At 34.9% G+C, this 16960-nt stretch overlaps 2 protein-coding genes across 2 annotated transcripts; both read right to left on the bottom strand.

The window, feature by feature from the left end:
* Nucleotides 1-343: 343 nt before the first annotated feature.
* On the bottom strand, nucleotides 344-1121 carry LOC149383506 (uncharacterized). Its single transcript, XM_089627817.1, has 3 exons — nucleotides 871-1121; nucleotides 605-815; nucleotides 344-484 (listed from the first exon to the last, which is right to left on the bottom strand). Exons 1-3 carry the CDS (start codon nucleotides 1119-1121, stop codon nucleotides 344-346), a joined length of 603 nt encoding a protein of 200 aa, XP_089483943.1.
* Nucleotides 1122-11941: 10820 nt separating this feature from the next.
* Nucleotides 11942-13752, bottom strand: LOC149383507 (uncharacterized). Its single transcript, XM_089628736.1, has 3 exons — nucleotides 13396-13752; nucleotides 13185-13314; nucleotides 11942-13102 (listed from the first exon to the last, which is right to left on the bottom strand). Exons 1-3 carry the CDS (start codon nucleotides 13526-13528, stop codon nucleotides 12277-12279), a joined length of 1089 nt encoding a protein of 362 aa, XP_089484862.1. The 5' UTR covers nucleotides 13529-13752; the 3' UTR covers nucleotides 11942-12276.
* Nucleotides 13753-16960: the final 3208 nt, after the last annotated feature.

Consider the following 16960-nt stretch of genomic DNA (forward strand, 5'->3'; position numbering starts at 1 on the left):
CTAACAATCGTACTGAGGTCAATAGTCCTTTGACCCTTAGATTGCGAATACATCGTTTTAAGCAAACTACGAAGAGTTTGTTCATGCAAATCTACACTTGTCTCTTCGTAAGTTGTTAAGTTTGTTTATGGACTAAAGACTAATGTTTTATCATAAAGCTTCAAACAGACAAGGAAGAATGAATGAACGTTTCAACTTTTTATTAATGAATAAGCAATTACAAGCAAGAGTCTTCGTGAGACTTTATTACATCAAATGTACAAAATAAAGACTACAACTCTCCTTGTGGGCACCATTGACAACAAAATCTAACCAACTTGACGCAACGCATAATCTTCTCAACTCAAACCAAGTCATAACCCAACTTCAACATCATCATCTCTAGAAACGGCCATACCACCCGATCGTAGGCCGATTCCATGTCCATTTTAAGGGCCGCACTCATATCATTTCCAAAACGTCCATACTTCATTGTATGGATGCCCTCGAAGCACACCATGATATTATCAAAGATTTATCGTCCACCAACCAAAGCCCCTTGATTTTTCAAAATCGTAGACGTCATGACATCTTTTAATCTCATCATAAGGCAGAGGGAAACCACCTTATAAATGACAATGGAGAGACTTATAGGGCGGAAGTCTTTAACTCGCTCCAGTTTGTCGACCGTGGGGATGAGTGTGATCACCGTGTCATTCAACTCCTTCACCGATTTCCATGATTTAGGATCCCCAGTAAGACCCCCATGACAGAATCTCCCACAATCTCCCAGTATCGTTCGTAGAACAAATCTAGGAAGCCATCCATCTCCGGGCCTTAATCGCTCATATCCCAAAAACTGCCATGCTGACCTCCCCGCTCTAGAATGACCAAAGCAATTCCTTGTTCATCTCCGTCGAGACCCTAGCCTCCACACTCTCAGTTTTCGCCTCCATAGCATGTGGTCTGGGTGTCAACGAGGTGAAGATATACTCAAAATAGGTCAAATTTACCCTCTCCACTTCCTTATCGCCCTCGACCCATTCGTTATCGACGTAGAAGAGACCCTGAATCATGTTCCTATTCTTCTTGGTAGAGGCCTTTCGGTGGAAGAACTTAGTATTTTTGTCCCCGCACTTCATCCTGCTAGCTTTGATTCTCTGTCTCTAATATGTTTCTTCTTTTTCCAACATAGCATTAAGTTGGAAGCGCAAACCAGCCCGGATCGACGAGGTATCTATAAACGGTTTTAGCACATCGATCACCACTCGGGCGCAGATGAAAGTATATGTACATCTTATGTCCATATCACGATCCACTCTGATAACTTTGACCAGCTCCACCATTCTTGCCGTTCTACCTAGGAAAGGCGTTCCATGGAGTTGTATAAAGAATTCCGAGAAGTGGAACTAATTGTCAGAGTTTCACATCTCCGCTGGGTCATAAAGAACCAAAAGTATCTTGTCGAAGATCCATAGTCCGTTCTCTAAAACCTTTTTCTTGTCCCCAGTCCGCTCAAAATTGAAGCAGAATCCTCCATCTTCCAGATCTATCATCTCGATGTTGCCTTGGGTATTCCGAAGCCCTCCCATCATCGATTTCAGAGCCCGTCGGTGGAAGTCCTTCTCGCACAGGAGTCTTCCAAGGATCGAGTTGCTTAGATTCCGTCTAGCACTCGTAACCTTATGAAAGATGTAAAACCTAAAAGCAAAATTGTGCTTGAAGAAAAGTTGGGTGAGGAAGCTTCTACCTCACCTATAAGAACTGTTCTTACCCCAACTGAAACACAACCTAACTCATCAGAATCTCGTCAAGTAGTACTTCGACGTAGTGGGAGGGCTACTCAAAAGCCTGACAGGTACATGTCTTATGGAGAGACTCTCGTATGCGTCTCTGACATGGATGATCCTGTTTCCTATAGCCAAGCGATGGTTTGTTCTGAATCAAACCTTTGGCTTGACGCCATGAAAGTTGAAATGCACTCAATGTATGTCAACAAAGTCTGGAAATTTGTAGACCTTCCTGAAGGGATTAAACCCGTAGGGTGTAAGTGGATATACAAGAAGAAAAGGGGTCCGGATGGGAACGTCGAGACGTTCAAGGCACGACTTAACGGGATATACCGACTCCGATTTCAAGCGGATAAGGATTCCAGGAAATTCACTTCGGGATCTGTGTTCATCCTTAATGGTGGAGTTGTTGTGTGGAGGAGTATTAAGCAATCTTGCATTGTTGACTCCACAATGGAAGCAAAATATGTGGCTGCTTGTGAAGCATCCAAGGAGGCTGTATGGCTTAAAAAATTCCTTAAGTATTTGGAAGTCGTTCCAAACGTCGACGAGCCCATGACCCTTTATTGTGATAATAGTAGGGCTGTCAACTCAAAGGAACCTCGAAGCCATAAGCGCTCGAAAAATATTTAGAGAAAATACCATTTGATTCGAGAGATCATGCAGCGCGGAGACGTGGAGGTGAAGAAGATCTCAACGATGGACAACCTAGAAGATCCATTCACCAAGGCCCTAGCGAATAAGGTCTTCGACCAGCATCGAGAGAGATTAGGCATGAAGGACTACACACATCTTCTTTGAGTCAAGTGAGAGTTTGTTGTCAATGGTGCCCACAAGAAGAGTTGTAGTCTATATTTATGTACATTTGATATAATATAGTCTTATGAAGACTCTTGCTTGTAACAAACTCTTCATGGTTTACTTAAAACACTAAATTCGCAATCTACGGATTAAAGGACTATTGATCTCAGTACGATTGTTAGGAGAATCTATGATGTTTGGTTATGGGACATTGAGAGTTGGGGACTCTATAGTTCTTCTAGGTATCTTCCGAAGGTACTGAATTGACCAGTGCACTTCTAGAGACAAGATAAGAACAAACCATTTAACCTCTTATGTCTCGAAGTCACTACGTATGAATTGCATCATGCTTACCTCAATCCTGAAATGAGACATGTCATTTCATAGCTTACGTATTCTCATTTGAGAAAGTCAAAGTTCGGATTCACTATGTGATTCTTAACAGGACCTATTGGTGAAGTACTAAGTTATGAAGATGTCATGAGTAACTTTGTGAAGCTCTCATAGATATGGAATTCATGTACAAGATTGCTGAAATGCAATGTATATCACCTCATGCTTTGTTCCTTGGAATGTGAATAAATGAACTGGTCAGTGTCCAAATTGAGCCATGACTCTTTTGGATGAATCAGTGTGACTTGTTAACTCCTCGTCAATACATTGTTTCTAACTTATTAACAAGCGACAAAAGAGTTGAGGAAACAACAGCTAGAAGGGTAAAATGGTAATTTTGTAAATCCCGACTAGCTGATGATATTCATGTAGGGTAAACATAGATAATATTCAGTGGATCCACTCATCACAATTAAGTTGAATTCTTGAGTAAAAAATAAATTCATTTGAACCGAGATATTTTCAGTGTCAACTCTTTAGTGGAGTCAGTTGACATTAAGCTAAACTTGGAAAAGGTTTGTGAACTTTTGAGTCTAAGTATTTTAGTTCAAGCTTTGTTCATTTGGATTCATGAGATCTGTCACAAATCATATCGAGTAGGAATAGTTAAACTAGAAGCTAAGTCAAAATAAGAACGAGACAAGTTTTACGAAAATTGTCAAAATGGTATTTTTGTCCTTTTGGACATAGGATGAAATGAATGTCAATAAATTTTTTGACATTGTCATATGATGGCATATTATCACTCGGCCATAACAAGTTTATTGGGCCTTGTGGATTAATTTCATTTCATAGAATTTTACTTGAAAATTCTTAATGGGCATTTTCTTATGTTGTCATGAACAAATGAAGAAGCATCTAGAAGCCCTTTCTAGAAGGCTTGGCCGTCCAACCCAAAGAAAAAAGGGAGATTATTTTGTGCATTGATGTATGAAGATACTTTCCAAAAGAAAAAGAGGAAACAAATTTCCTCCATGAGGAAAGAGAGAATTCGGCCAACAAGCAAGGAGAGAACAAAAGAGGAAACAAATCCAAGCCTTCTTGAAGGCATTATGGCTGTGTGACTCTAAGGGAAAAAAGGGCAATTTTTGCTCATGAATATGTGATATTCTATAGAAGAGGAAACTACCTTATTGAAGGTAATCCCTCCCCTATAAATAGAGGCTTCATTCTCATTGTTTATTCATTTCCAAAGTTTTAGAGATTGAGAGCTTCTCTCTCTAGAACCTTTTGGCTGATCCTCTCTCTCTCTAAGTTTTCTTTCATTTTTGTTTTTGGCACCTAGGTCCACATTTGACCTACTGTTTTAGCTCTTCGACTCTTAGACTTGTTATTGAGTCGTCGTATTTAAAAGTGCCCACACACTAATTCCTTTCTTTCTCGAGTGATTCTTGTGATAGAAACTTTCGTGGTTGCTCGAGTTCCCGAGGAAAGAAGAGAGACGTGCTGCGAGGGGAGACGAACGTTTCAACCTTCCTAAGGCTTCTCAACGTTCAAGCTTCTCAAAGGTTAGTAAACATATAATGCTCGTTTATGGTTTTAATTTATATGTACTTGCTCTTTGTCTAGGTTAGTAAAAATGTTTTACTTGTTTTAAAGAAAATTTTTAAATTCCGCCACTTGCTCGAAGCGTTAAATCTTTTCTTAACCCTAGATCAATTCCAATATTAGTTTCCTCCACAGCGAAGATCACATTGTCCTCTTCTTCCTTGACCCCCATCGAAGCCCATTTGTTACACAGATCTTCCATCAATACGCACCCAAGGAACGCTCCGGAACGAAGCCTCTCTGACGCACAGAGAAAACAGGACAAGCCTGTAAAAGGGATCTCTTAGAAAGAAATTCGGCGACTCGATCGCGCGTCACTATTATATTTTTGTTAAATGTGACTATTTCAGCAAAGTTGATTGTTGAAAGGTACAAAATTCAGATATAAAGAAATAATATCAGATTGTGATGACAAAGATGTTGGAGTTATGATTATTATTTCCCTTTTACAATTCTAAAGAGAGATCGATTCTTTTTTTTTAATAGAACGGATTTTTCCATTAAAATTGGGTAAAAAAAACCCATCAATACAGGAGAATAACACATTAGTACATGGATCACCAAGACCTAAGTCGAAGTGAATCTAACACTAAGTTCCGGTAAAAGTACGTTATGTGCAAACTTCCGACAACGGGAAGAATTACAAGCACAAATAGAGCACACAAGAGGCTCGTTCAAAAACTCAAAGATTGGTTATGAAAAAATCCAACCAACTTCGGTCCGATGGCCACGACCAAGATGGCTCTTCAACCTGCATAGATCAAAACCTAATAGGAAATCCACAACGGGAAATGAGACTACGGCTAATCCGAGTCCAAAACAAACCAAAAGAAACCAAGCAGAAAAATAAATACAATGATCCATACTCAAACCAAGAACACTAAGGCTAAACTGAAACCTACGCTAAAACCCAACTTCACACAACCGTCAGTCGCTTCCCGCATCAGCCATCTCACGCTGCATAAACTAGAATCCAGCATTAACCACCCACCTCTCACAGACGGAAAGACAGGGAGAAGCCGAGGCTCCGAGGCAGGGAGACTCGACCCAAAAAAGGAGAACAAATCTCAGTCAGATAATGGACAGATCAAACACACAACGACGCCGGGGGTAGGACGTCGCCGGAAGAAGTTCTCCGACCAAAAATCGTTCCCTGTCTTGGATCGACTTCGGGTAGAGATCGATGAGCCACACCAGGAGGAAGAACCGAGAGCTCGCCGCCGACTCCGGGGAGGAAAGACGCCGGGAAGACACCACACCACGGAGGTCCGATCTACGCCGAAGAGCTCCCGTCTCCTAGCAAGACGAACCATGCCGAGGCAGAGCCGCCGAGAACGGGGCGAGAGAACTGAGCTCACACCGACACCGCGGGGGGGAAGACGGCGCCGGGAAGAAAAACTCCACCGTGGTCGCACTCCGCCGTAGCAAGGTTCGATGTCGAAGAGGAGAACCGACGAGGGGAGAAGCTTTGGTTGATTTAGGGAAAGAAAAAACCGAAGAGAAAGGGAGACGGGAAGGCGGAGGTCCTTCCATGCTTCCCCCGGACAAGGCCCGCCGCCGATGGCTCAGGGCAGAAATCGATGTCCGGGGGAGGCAGCGGCGGCGCAAAGGAAGGAGCGCTGTTTTTTTTCTTAATAGAGAGAAAACCCTAATCTGCGATAGTCGCTTTTGAGTGATGTATTGATAAAAAGAGAGATCATTCTTCGTTTAATCATTTTTTGTCTGGACTGAAAGCAAATGCTATAATGTTAGAAAATAAATGAATAAAATTGTACATAAAAAAAATATCCTTTTAACCTAACTTTGTTTAAACTTTAAACCAACTATGAAAATAAAGAGAAGAATAATGGAGTGAAATTTAGGGCAGCGATAACTTACTTTCTTGGCTAAGTAAGCATCAGACTATAGTTTAAAATAAAAACGAATAAATTAATAATTAGACATTAAAACACTTTTCCTTAACTGAGTCAAAATTAGCTCTAACTTTGATGAGAAGCTATGTTGAAGCTTTAAACTCAATAAATAATTTGCATGTTTTTTCTATGCCTCTGTGATATATAAATATATAAATACCGCTGGCTTCTTTTAATATCACGTTTAAAGTCATTATGGTTACTGCTAGGACACCCTATGAATTAGGAATTAAAAGCAATTTTGCATAATTTATTTTCAACGGACATTATTATCTTTAACTCGGAAGTTTCTACTCATAATCATATGGCTCATATTAGGTCTCATATGCTCTTTCTCTTTTTCAAAGCTAAACGTTTTCCATGTGCAACTTTGAAAATAAAATAAATAAATAAAATTATTCTTTACAGCTTTAAATGAAGCTCATAATTTCCGTTTGTAGTTTCAATTTTGTAAAAAAAAAAAAAAGTACTTTTAGTGACTAAATTTTGTAAAGTAGCCACGCCATATACATTTTTTTTAAATTAAATAGAATAGTTGCTAGAGCCTCTATCAGATGAAATTCAATCAGAAGAATACCTGGTATTGGAGTTCTTGCATCAGGCAATCAGTGTTTTATAATGTTGAATAGTTCATTAAATAATCGAGCTGGACAATGTTATCGTTCTACGATAGCCTGATTATAACCTTGGGTAGCCTGAAATTTGACTGTATTTCCGAAACTTTTATGAAACTAAGATTTCTCAATACCACTTATCTCACTTCGTTATCTTCGCTACGATACCTCTTTCCTACGATACGAGTATCTCACTCCGTTCGATACCTTTCATTATGATGCCTACGTATGGCTTATGAATGCTGCTCCTGTCATGATGAATATTTCACATGGAGGAGTGTGCATCTGTATGTTGGGTGTTCGAACTGGAAGGTGGGAAGTAGGGCTTGAAGTATGACTTGAGAAAAAAAAAATCTTTAAAATCTTTAGAAGATCGTGACTACCCCTTAACTATATATATTTTTTATTTATTTTATTTTATTTTTAATATAAGGAATAGGCTACTGAAAAATACTAATGTCTAAAATTATCAACTATATGAAACCATTACTAGACTTATTTCTAGCTTTTTTTTATATAAAGCAGATTAGATATCTAGTCATGTTTAAACTTGAAATTGCAATGTAATCATAGTTTAGATAATTTTTGTTTATTGGCCACCACACTTTATTACTTATTGATTACAGATTTAAATTTTAGACAAATTTTTTTAAAATTAAAAAGGTTAAAAACGATATTTCAACATTGTTTAATCGTTGTCATGTCAACAAAATGATTAATTATCAAACTTAAGTTAAACGTTGGTTATATTGAAATGATGACGTTTCAGTAGACTTACTAGTTAACAATTCTCTTTTGATAAAGTTTAAATCATCCTTGTCAAATTAATTATAATTTTTTTTTAACATGTAGAATTGTGTGTTGTGAGTTGTGACAATCAGTGGCGGACCCACGTTGTAGCCTCAAGAGGCCTGGGCCCCCTCCAAAAAAAAAAAAAATTCAGGCTTAAATTTTTTTTTTTTTTTCCAGCCAAAATTCAGTTTTGGCCCCCCACCCCCCACCCCCGCCCCCCTCGCCTTCCGAGTCTGGATCCGCCACTGGTGACAATATATGAAGTCCGAAATTGCTCATTAAAACGAACCCTTATATAATTATTTTCCCGTCTCACGTCATAAATTTATACTTAATTTGTATTAGAATATACTGATATTCATTTTTATTATAATATACTGATATTCATTTTTATTTATTGGATGTAAATTATAATTGGCCATCGGTTTTGTCGGTGAGCTAATTAGTAGTACGAATTGGAATGTCTAAGACGAGGTATGATTATAGCCAAAAAATTCCAAAGAAACTTGTCGGATAGCAAAGTTTTTAGACCAAAATATTGGAAAAAGAAAACAAATAATGGAGAAAAAGATATGTATGATATACACATACTTTAACTGAGCTAGTCAGCTCACAAATCAGAAGTTCTATGTATCTTTCTTCTTCTTGCTTTTCTGTTTTCTACCTTTTAAAAAAGGAGGGAAAATATTTCTAAAAATATAATATTTAAAAACAAAAAAGATTCGTTATTTTTTTCTATCTGGTTCACGAATGTTGAATCATTGTATTTATCCCTTTCTGAGCAGATAATGTCGGCATATACTTTTGTAATATTTGTATTTTTGCAAGCGTAATTATCCTTTTAGAGAAAAGAAAGGTTTATATTCAAGATTTAAACTTTGAAGCTTTTGCATTGCGCGTATACTTACCATATAATCATATTAACCTCTTTGCTCGTCAAACCGTCGTATTATATATATAATGCATTTTTATTTTGATATCAAATTGACAGTTTTGTAATTAACACACTATTTTCATGACAAAAAATACCAAGTAATTTATTTGGATATTTTCCTTCGCCTATCAAAAGATAGATAATTATAGTATTTATTTCATTCAACACTCATGAAGTGAATTTTCGAAAGATTAAATGAATTATGAGAATCTGTAACTTGAACTATTGATTGGGTTATATATATACGCATATATAAAATATGTTTTAATCTGTACATTCGAATCCCAGCAAAAAAATGTGTCTTTTTCGTTCCAAACCAACGTGAAAACCCGACGAGGCTACGAGTCTATTTTGTGATTACAAAACATCAAAAATTTATATAGATTGATTAATTGTACTATACTTTTAACAAATATATGCATGTGCTCAGTAAAAAAAAAATAGTGACAATACACATGACCTTGATTAATATTTTGTTGTTTCTCATTAGGGGGACATGACATGCAATTTACTCTCTGTTACATTACATTCAAAGTAAATTATCATTTTTTTCATTATTTATGAAAACACTGTAGTTTTTGTGGGCCGTCAAAATTCTCCTAGCTATCAGTGTTCAACGCACTACTCTTAGCATAATCTCGTATTATTTATATTGTCTCAAGCTTATTAAAACATATATGTCTTGCAATTCAGGATAAACTACCTAGTTATATTAAAATAATAATATTAATATATAGTTAATGTATTTTGAAGATTCTATCCATCGTTTTCCCTGCAATCGTTATGACTTGTGAGATCTAGTGATCTAGGCCTAAATTTCATAGTACACGGAATATATTAAAGTATAAAGATATCGAATATACGTGGGTTTTCTTGGAGTTTGATTTATTTATTTATTCACAAATAATTCGTCAAAGTTTGTGACTACAAAAACAACGGCCAAAATGTGTACCTATCATAGAAAAAGAAAATTGGAGATGAAAACGACACCCCACACATGTCTCTGATTTGGTGCGAAGTAACTGTCGTATAGTGATGAGAATTGGAATATACATTGTGTATGATATATATCTATATATATGTATGTATATATCGATATTGCAAAGCTACACAAGATATATACAAAAGAGTTTCTATAAACATTGTTGTTGGTCCTGACACTAAGGCTATTCCAAAATCTGAAGGACTTGCCAAAAAACTTTGTCGTTGTCTTGATTACAAGATTTTCTTTAGTGCAGCTTTTTTTTGTGAATTAGATTGACCCACCAAATGACCAAAAGTACTACAAAGCTATTATTGTACGTACATGACTAATTACACATAACATACGTATGTATATATGTTCACTTGCAAAGACATATAACAATATATATATATATATGTATATATATATATATATATATATATATGTATATGTAAACATATATGCATGAACCTATCTCTTTCTTTTAAGTATTTAATATTATTTGCACAAAAATAGTATAATAAGTTTATTTGCATGCTTTTAGGGTTTGAAAAGGTGTAATAAGATACCCTATTCACTCTTGCACTAAAGAGTATAATTAATTAGTACTTCATCATCATAAAAATAAGTCAATGCATATATACGTTTATTTATTTTATTTTATTTTATTTACATCTACATACTCGAACTTCTCTTATTTACTCTTATTTTTATATCACTTTTGTTTCTATTTTTTTCTTTTCTTTTCTTTTCTTTTCTTTTTAATATCTAATTAATACGATGATGTGACATAATAAGAAAAGGGACGCAGAATTAGGGGATTGAATTGATGAATGAATATTTATAGGCCTTTGTTTTTCTATATGGGGTCTTAGCCCGGTGACCGATGACCTATATATCAATGAAAGGGTCCAAAATACCCTTTTCCTTATCTTTCCCCAAAAACAACCAAAACTTTGATTAAAAAAAAAAAAAAAAAAAAAAAATCAACACTTCAATACATCAACAGATCCTACCTCTAGCTTTGATAAAATATAAAAATCACTATTTTAATAGGACTGAATATTGGTTAACCTTAGAAGATTCAGAATATACCCATTTAATATGTAATTTTTGTGAACTAGAAAAATAACTCAAGATTCCTTAAAAAAAAAAAATTAACTCAGAATAATACACATTAAATTAAGGAATGAGTCCACCGTCATTTAGTTAACACTAGCCGCCAAAAAAAATAATTGATTATTTTGAATATTATTAGTCTATTTATACTATAGTAGAACTCGAAAAATAGAAATTTATAATATATAAATAAAATAAGGTGTGGGTAGGTTATAGGTACGGTACACACCCGACTCATACATTTATAATTTTTTACGAGTAATATGAATACCCTAATTTAAACTAATATATGCAAGTAATAGTATTATAGTACCCTACCTATGGCGGGTAAGTCTTGTATGTATGTGGGGAAAATTGTCATATCACACGTAAAGACACCAATAATGCAATATTAAATTATTTATAGGGCCGGGCAAGGAAGTACTTAGGCTTTTGGAGGGACTCAATGCATGGAAGGGAAAATATGGAACCCACAGATATGGATCATATATATGCCAGAAAATCAGCATCTGTGACTTTAGGTCGAATAATAATCTTATTTTGATTTATTATTAATAACTTCTGCCAGCGCTTCAAGAAATATCACAATCTCCTATCCAACCCCACGTATATATTATCATAATATAATGTGACACATCTTACATTTAATGTGTATTATTTCTCGCAATTACTATACAGTCTGCAAATAATGACCACCCAAATAATGGGCATGGGCTATATAGCAACTTAAATTCAACTTTTTTAAGAGAAAATAATATTGAAATTAATCATTATAAATGTCTTAGTACCGCCAGTTTTGGTTGTGATATGCAATCGCTTTCTGCGTGTGAGCGTGTATATATAAAACTGTCACATATATAATAGCTTCGGAAAAGACAATGAAAAATGTCTACACATATAAACGCAATTTAAAAAAATTAAAAAAAAAAGTGTATATATAAAACTGTCACATATATAATAGCTTCGGAAAAGACAATGAAAAATGTCTACACATATAAACGCAATTTAAAAAAATAAAAAATAAAAAATAAAAGAAAGACGATTTATAAACACCAAGAATTAGTTGCACTCATACTATTACATTATTTGCACTCCTCTTCAAAAAAAAATTACAAAAGAACGACACAAAAAAAAAAAAAAAAAAAAAAAAAAAAAACCCTCCAAAAGGAAAAAAAATAACATTATTTCCACTCCTTTTGAAGTTTTTACGTCTACTTTTTTAATGAATCACTGACTAGTCAGTGGTCATACAAAAAAAAAAAAAAAAAAAAAAAAAACCTCAAACCTTTTACATGAATTTCCTTTGCTGTTACTTACTATCAACATCTTTGTGTATTTTGTATAAAGAAAAAAGAAAAAAAAATAAACAAAACAAAAAACAAACCAAACAAAGGATTATAAATTTTGTACACTGACATTTGCAATAAATTCACATACTTTGGAACACATCAAAATTAGCACTCGTTAAATCTTCTGACAGCGACGTCAATAACGGATTGAAGCTACCGAAATCCCCGTGAAGATGATGCTGATGCTGAAGATGAAGATTAACGGCGTCTTGCCACGTGGACGTCGCCGTTCTCATCACAACAACCTCTTCAGATTTCACGGCCTGTAGCTGCTGAAGAAGAAACGACTCAATTTTGTTGTCGTTTTCCCACGAAAAGCCATTATTATTATTATTATTATTACTGTTGTCGTTTCCGCTCATTTGGTACCCCGCGTAGTTGCTCACGTTGGAGCTATCGTTGCTCGAGTTCACCCTCGAACCCGAGTTTTCCGAGAAATCGGAAATGGGCCCAAACCGAGGCCCAACAAGACAATGATGGCCCGGCCCATATTCCATCCCCGGCCCAGTATTCCCGGCGCCGAATAAAAGCTGGTGATCGAAGAAGGCCGAGAGCGAATTCGACGACGAGGAAGAAGAAGAAGAAGAAGAAGAGGAAGAGTTAATGTTGTTGCTGGTGAATTGGGTCGGGTCGATCAGGAATGTTGGGCCGTGGTTTGACGAGCCCATTTCAGGCCCGATAAATTGTTGGTTGTTGCTTGTCCTAGGTGGCGAATTCTTATTGGTGGAGTTTTTCGTCTTGTTGTTGTTTTCTTTCACGGCGGGTTCGGGGTGATCGGCGGAGATAGGCTTGTGAGTCGTTGGATCGATTCCTTGCTTCACAAGCTTCTTCTTCAGGCACGAATTCCAGAAGTTTTTTATCTCGTTGTCGGTTCTTCCCGGAAGTTGGGCGGCGATCTGAGCCCACCTGAGAGAGATAAGAGACCAAAAATGAGTTCAATAATTGATTAAATATAATAAAAATTGAAATAAAATTAAAAGAAAATTACCTATTGCCGAGGACTTCGTGGAGAGTGACGATGAGATCTTCCTCTTGCTGAGAGAACATTCCTCTCTTCAAATCGGGTCTCAGGTAGTTTATCCATCTCAGTCTGCAACTCTTTCCACACCTTTGTAAACCTAATTATGAATAATGCATTGATGAGAAATTGTGTATGTAAATATGTATATGTGTATGTATATGTATGAGTGTATATATACCGGCGAGCTTGGGGACGGAGCTCCAGCAACCGACGCCGAAGCGAGTGATGTAGTTGAAGAGCTTCTCGTCTTCTTCGGGGGACCAAAGGCCTTTTCTAAGCTTCTGTTTCAAACAGCACGAATGTCGTCCCATTTTTGTGTGTGTGTATGTATGTGTAATATTGTAAGAGAGGAAAGTGATGTTTTTCTTTTATTTATATAGATAGAGATATATATGGGAATGAGAGTAGGGTGAGAGAGAGAGAGAGAGAGAAAAATCAATGAATGAATGTGTGGCAATGTTGAAAGCGTCGAAAAATAGGGAGAATAGTCTTTTATTTTTTTTTCTTTTTTTCTTTTTTAGGAGAGGAGGGTCATAGTGATATGATATCCTTAAGATTCAAGTTAGAGAGCGAGACATAAAGAGAGAGAAAAGAGGTTGAAAACAATCAAGTGGGTTTTACGCTAATCTGTTGGTTTTTTAGTTTTTTTTTTTTTTTTTTTTTTTTTTTTTGCATTTTAGAACCGATTGGATTGTGTTTCACGATATCTATAAATTATCGTTTCTTTCTATAGAGAGGTAAATTATAAGGAACACACATATAGATATACTTAGTTGTTTTATAGAGAACAATGATATTCACAACCCGAAATAATAATAAAAATGGTTAGAAATGACCAAGTTAATTAGTATTTTCGTATTCATTATTGTCAATTTACGAAAATACCCTTCTTTCATTTATCTCCCATTTCTCATTTTCTCTTATAACTAAATCTAAAATATTATGAATAAGGATTTGAACCCCTTTATTATTGACAAATCCAGTATTCAAACTAAGCTATCGACGATAAAATTGTGTTGAGGCGGTTGAAAGTCTCTTAGTCTTATAACCGCTAAGATAGCATAAAAAAAAATAATATGTAATTAGTCATATTTACACTTTTACATTGCTATATAACCACCGTTTCGTAAATAGTAGATAAATGACCACAAACATGATGTGACATTCATGGTTTGCCATTTCATTCAAATAAAAGGGTGAGGTGTTTACGTCAATTTACGCGTGTAAATACATGGGCGTGGCCATTTACCTAATATTTACAAAAGGTTGGCTATATAGCAATTTGAAAATGTAAATATGACTATATACCTAATGGAACCTAAAAAAATAGTTTATAAATGATATTGATAATAATTTATTAGACACGTTTACTTTACACATGTGTAGAGGATCCTCCCTCGTCATCGGCTCGAGCAAGTAGAGGAAGTCGTGGCCTGACCTTGATGAGCCCGAATATGGACTAGGTGGAAGACGCGCATCAGGTGTTGTTGAGCCTAGTTATTTGTTATTTAGACATTTTTTTATGTTCATACAATTTTTATTTCGTTTTAATTTTGTTTAAAATTTTAATTAGTTTCATTATTACGTATTTTGGTATAAATAAAAAAATTTGATTTCATATTTAAAAAAAAAATAATCTGCAAATTTTAATTAGAATCCGGAAAAATATAATATTAAAAAGGAATTGGCTACGTAATCCACCTAAACTATAGGAATTATAAATTAGCCAACCTTTGGTAAATAATTTGTAAATAACCAACTTGCATACGTGGCAGCCTATTAACTACCTAAAATATATGTTTGGTTGTGTTAAATAAGGCTTTTATTAATCTGTTAATAAATTTACTTGGCTATTTACAAGAAATTAACCAAATATGGGTTATATCTCAATCCACTATATCCGTGTGGCTATATAAAATTGGCTACGTAAGCCACCTAAACTATAGGAATTGTAAATTAGCCAACTTTTGGTAAATAATTTGTAAATAGCCTTATTAACTACCTAAAATATATGTTTGGTTGTGTTAAATAAGGCTTTTATTAATCTGTTAATAAGTTTACTTGGCTATTTACAAGAAATTAACCAAAGGTGGGCTATATCTCAATCCACTATATCCGTGTGGCTATATAACTTAATATTATTAGCAGATATAACTTAATATTATTAGCAGCCTATTAAGTTATATAGCCACACGGATATAGTGGATTGAGATATAGCTCACATTTGGTTAATTTCTTGTAAATAGCCAAGTTAACTTATTAGCAGATTAATAAAAGACTTATTTAACTCAGCCAAACATGTAAAAAAGGTAGTTAATAGGCTGTCACGTATGCAAGTTGGCTATTTACAAAGTATTTACCAAAGGTTGGCTAATTTACAATTCATATAGTTTAGGTGGCTTACGTAGCCAATTTTTTGTTTATTAAGCTATATAGCCACACGGATATAGTGGATTGAGATATAGCCCACCTTTAGTTAATTTCTTGTAAATAGCCAAGTAAACTTATTAACAGATTAATAAAAGACTTATTTAACACAGTCAAACATATATTTTAGGTAGTTAATAGGCTGCCACATATGCAAGTTGGCTATTTACAAAGTATCTACCAAAAGTTGGCTAATTTACAATTCCTATAGTTTAGGTGGCTTATGTAGCCAATTTTTTAAAAAAAACAATAACAATAGAAGCGACAATCCGCTTCTAATATCACTTTTAGATATTACTAGCGAAATGACAGGAAAACATTAGAAGCGACAATCTACTTCAAATGTAGCTTCTAAACGCTTTCCGCCATTTTCGACGCCAAATTTTGCTTAGAAGCGAATATAGAGGCGACATGTCGCTTCTAAAAGTGTCACTTCTAATTTTAGAAGTGACTGACTTTTAGATCTAAAAGTCAGTCGCTTCTAAAATTAGAAGTGACAACATAACAACTAACAGTCATTTCTAAAAGTCGCTTCTTAAGGTCATTTAGAAGCGACTTTCTGACCTTTAGAAGCGACTTTTGTCGCCTCTAAACGCTTTTTTTTTTTGTAGTAGTAGTAGTAGTAGTGACAATATATGAATTTTGATTAAAAAAATATTAACAACCATATTTACAATATTAGCAAAGTAAGTATAAAGGGTATAGTTTAATGAAAAATCATACAAAATAACAACTAACTGATTAATAAATAGCCAAAGCGTATAATTTCTAGCAAAATAGCTAAAGAATCTCTTAAAGCTGGTACTTGCACATTTTTATAAGTTTTAGCTATTTCACTATTTTTGAACAAATCTCGACTATTTTACAAATCTATTAATTAATTTGATTATTTATCTCTATATATATAATTCTACAAAATGTTGACTATTTTACATTAACACAAGTTTCAAATTGATATTTAGCGACTATAGTCTTAAAAGAGGTTGGAAAATTGTTTGTGTGAGTGATTAATCAAAAGCGCTTGAGTTCAAAATCTCATAACCCCAAGTGGGGAACCCTCATTTAGTAATGCTTGTGTAAAAAGAAGACCTTTCTAGCCTTTAGTTTAATAGATCACATGTGGTTATTGTGTTATGTATATGCCTTTAGAACCACTCACTTAATTTCTATAGTTAATTATGCCACTTAGTATGATTTTAAAACATTTGATTTCATAATCAATATTCATGAAATCTTCATGTTGACAATATATAGTATAATAAAGACTAATGATGAATTAAGACTATAAATATCATTATGTTAGAAAAAAGATGAAT

This window comes from Urtica dioica, chromosome 10 (genome assembly GCF_054948205.1).
Source record: "Urtica dioica subsp. dioica isolate 48M chromosome 10, U.dioica_male_clone48M_v1_H2, whole genome shotgun sequence".
NCBI lineage: Eukaryota > Viridiplantae > Streptophyta > Magnoliopsida > Rosales > Urticaceae > Urtica > Urtica dioica.

Excerpts from the sequence above, each read along its gene's own strand:
- LOC149383507 (XM_089628736.1), bottom strand. The coding sequence starts at position 13,528 with ATGGGACGACATTCGTGCTGTTTGAAACAGAAGCTTAGAAAAGGCCTT. Across the intron at positions 13,315-13,395 it reads CTCCGTCCCCAAGCTCGCCG|GTTTACAAAGGTGTGGAAAG; the intron begins GTATATATACAC and ends ATTCATAATTAG. Across the intron at positions 13,103-13,184 it reads CACGAAGTCCTCGGCAATAG|GTGGGCTCAGATCGCCGCCC; the intron begins GTAATTTTCTTT and ends TATCTCTCTCAG.
- LOC149383506 (XM_089627817.1), bottom strand. The coding sequence starts at position 1,121 with ATGAAGTGCGGGGACAAAAATACTAAGTTCTTCCACCGAAAGGCCTCT. Across the intron at positions 816-870 it reads ATGAACAAGGAATTGCTTTG|GCCCGGAGATGGATGGCTTC; the intron begins GTCATTCTAGAG and ends TGAGCGATTAAG. Across the intron at positions 485-604 it reads TCTCCATTGTCATTTATAAG|GGCATCCATACAATGAAGTA; the intron begins GTGGTTTCCCTC and ends GTGTGCTTCGAG.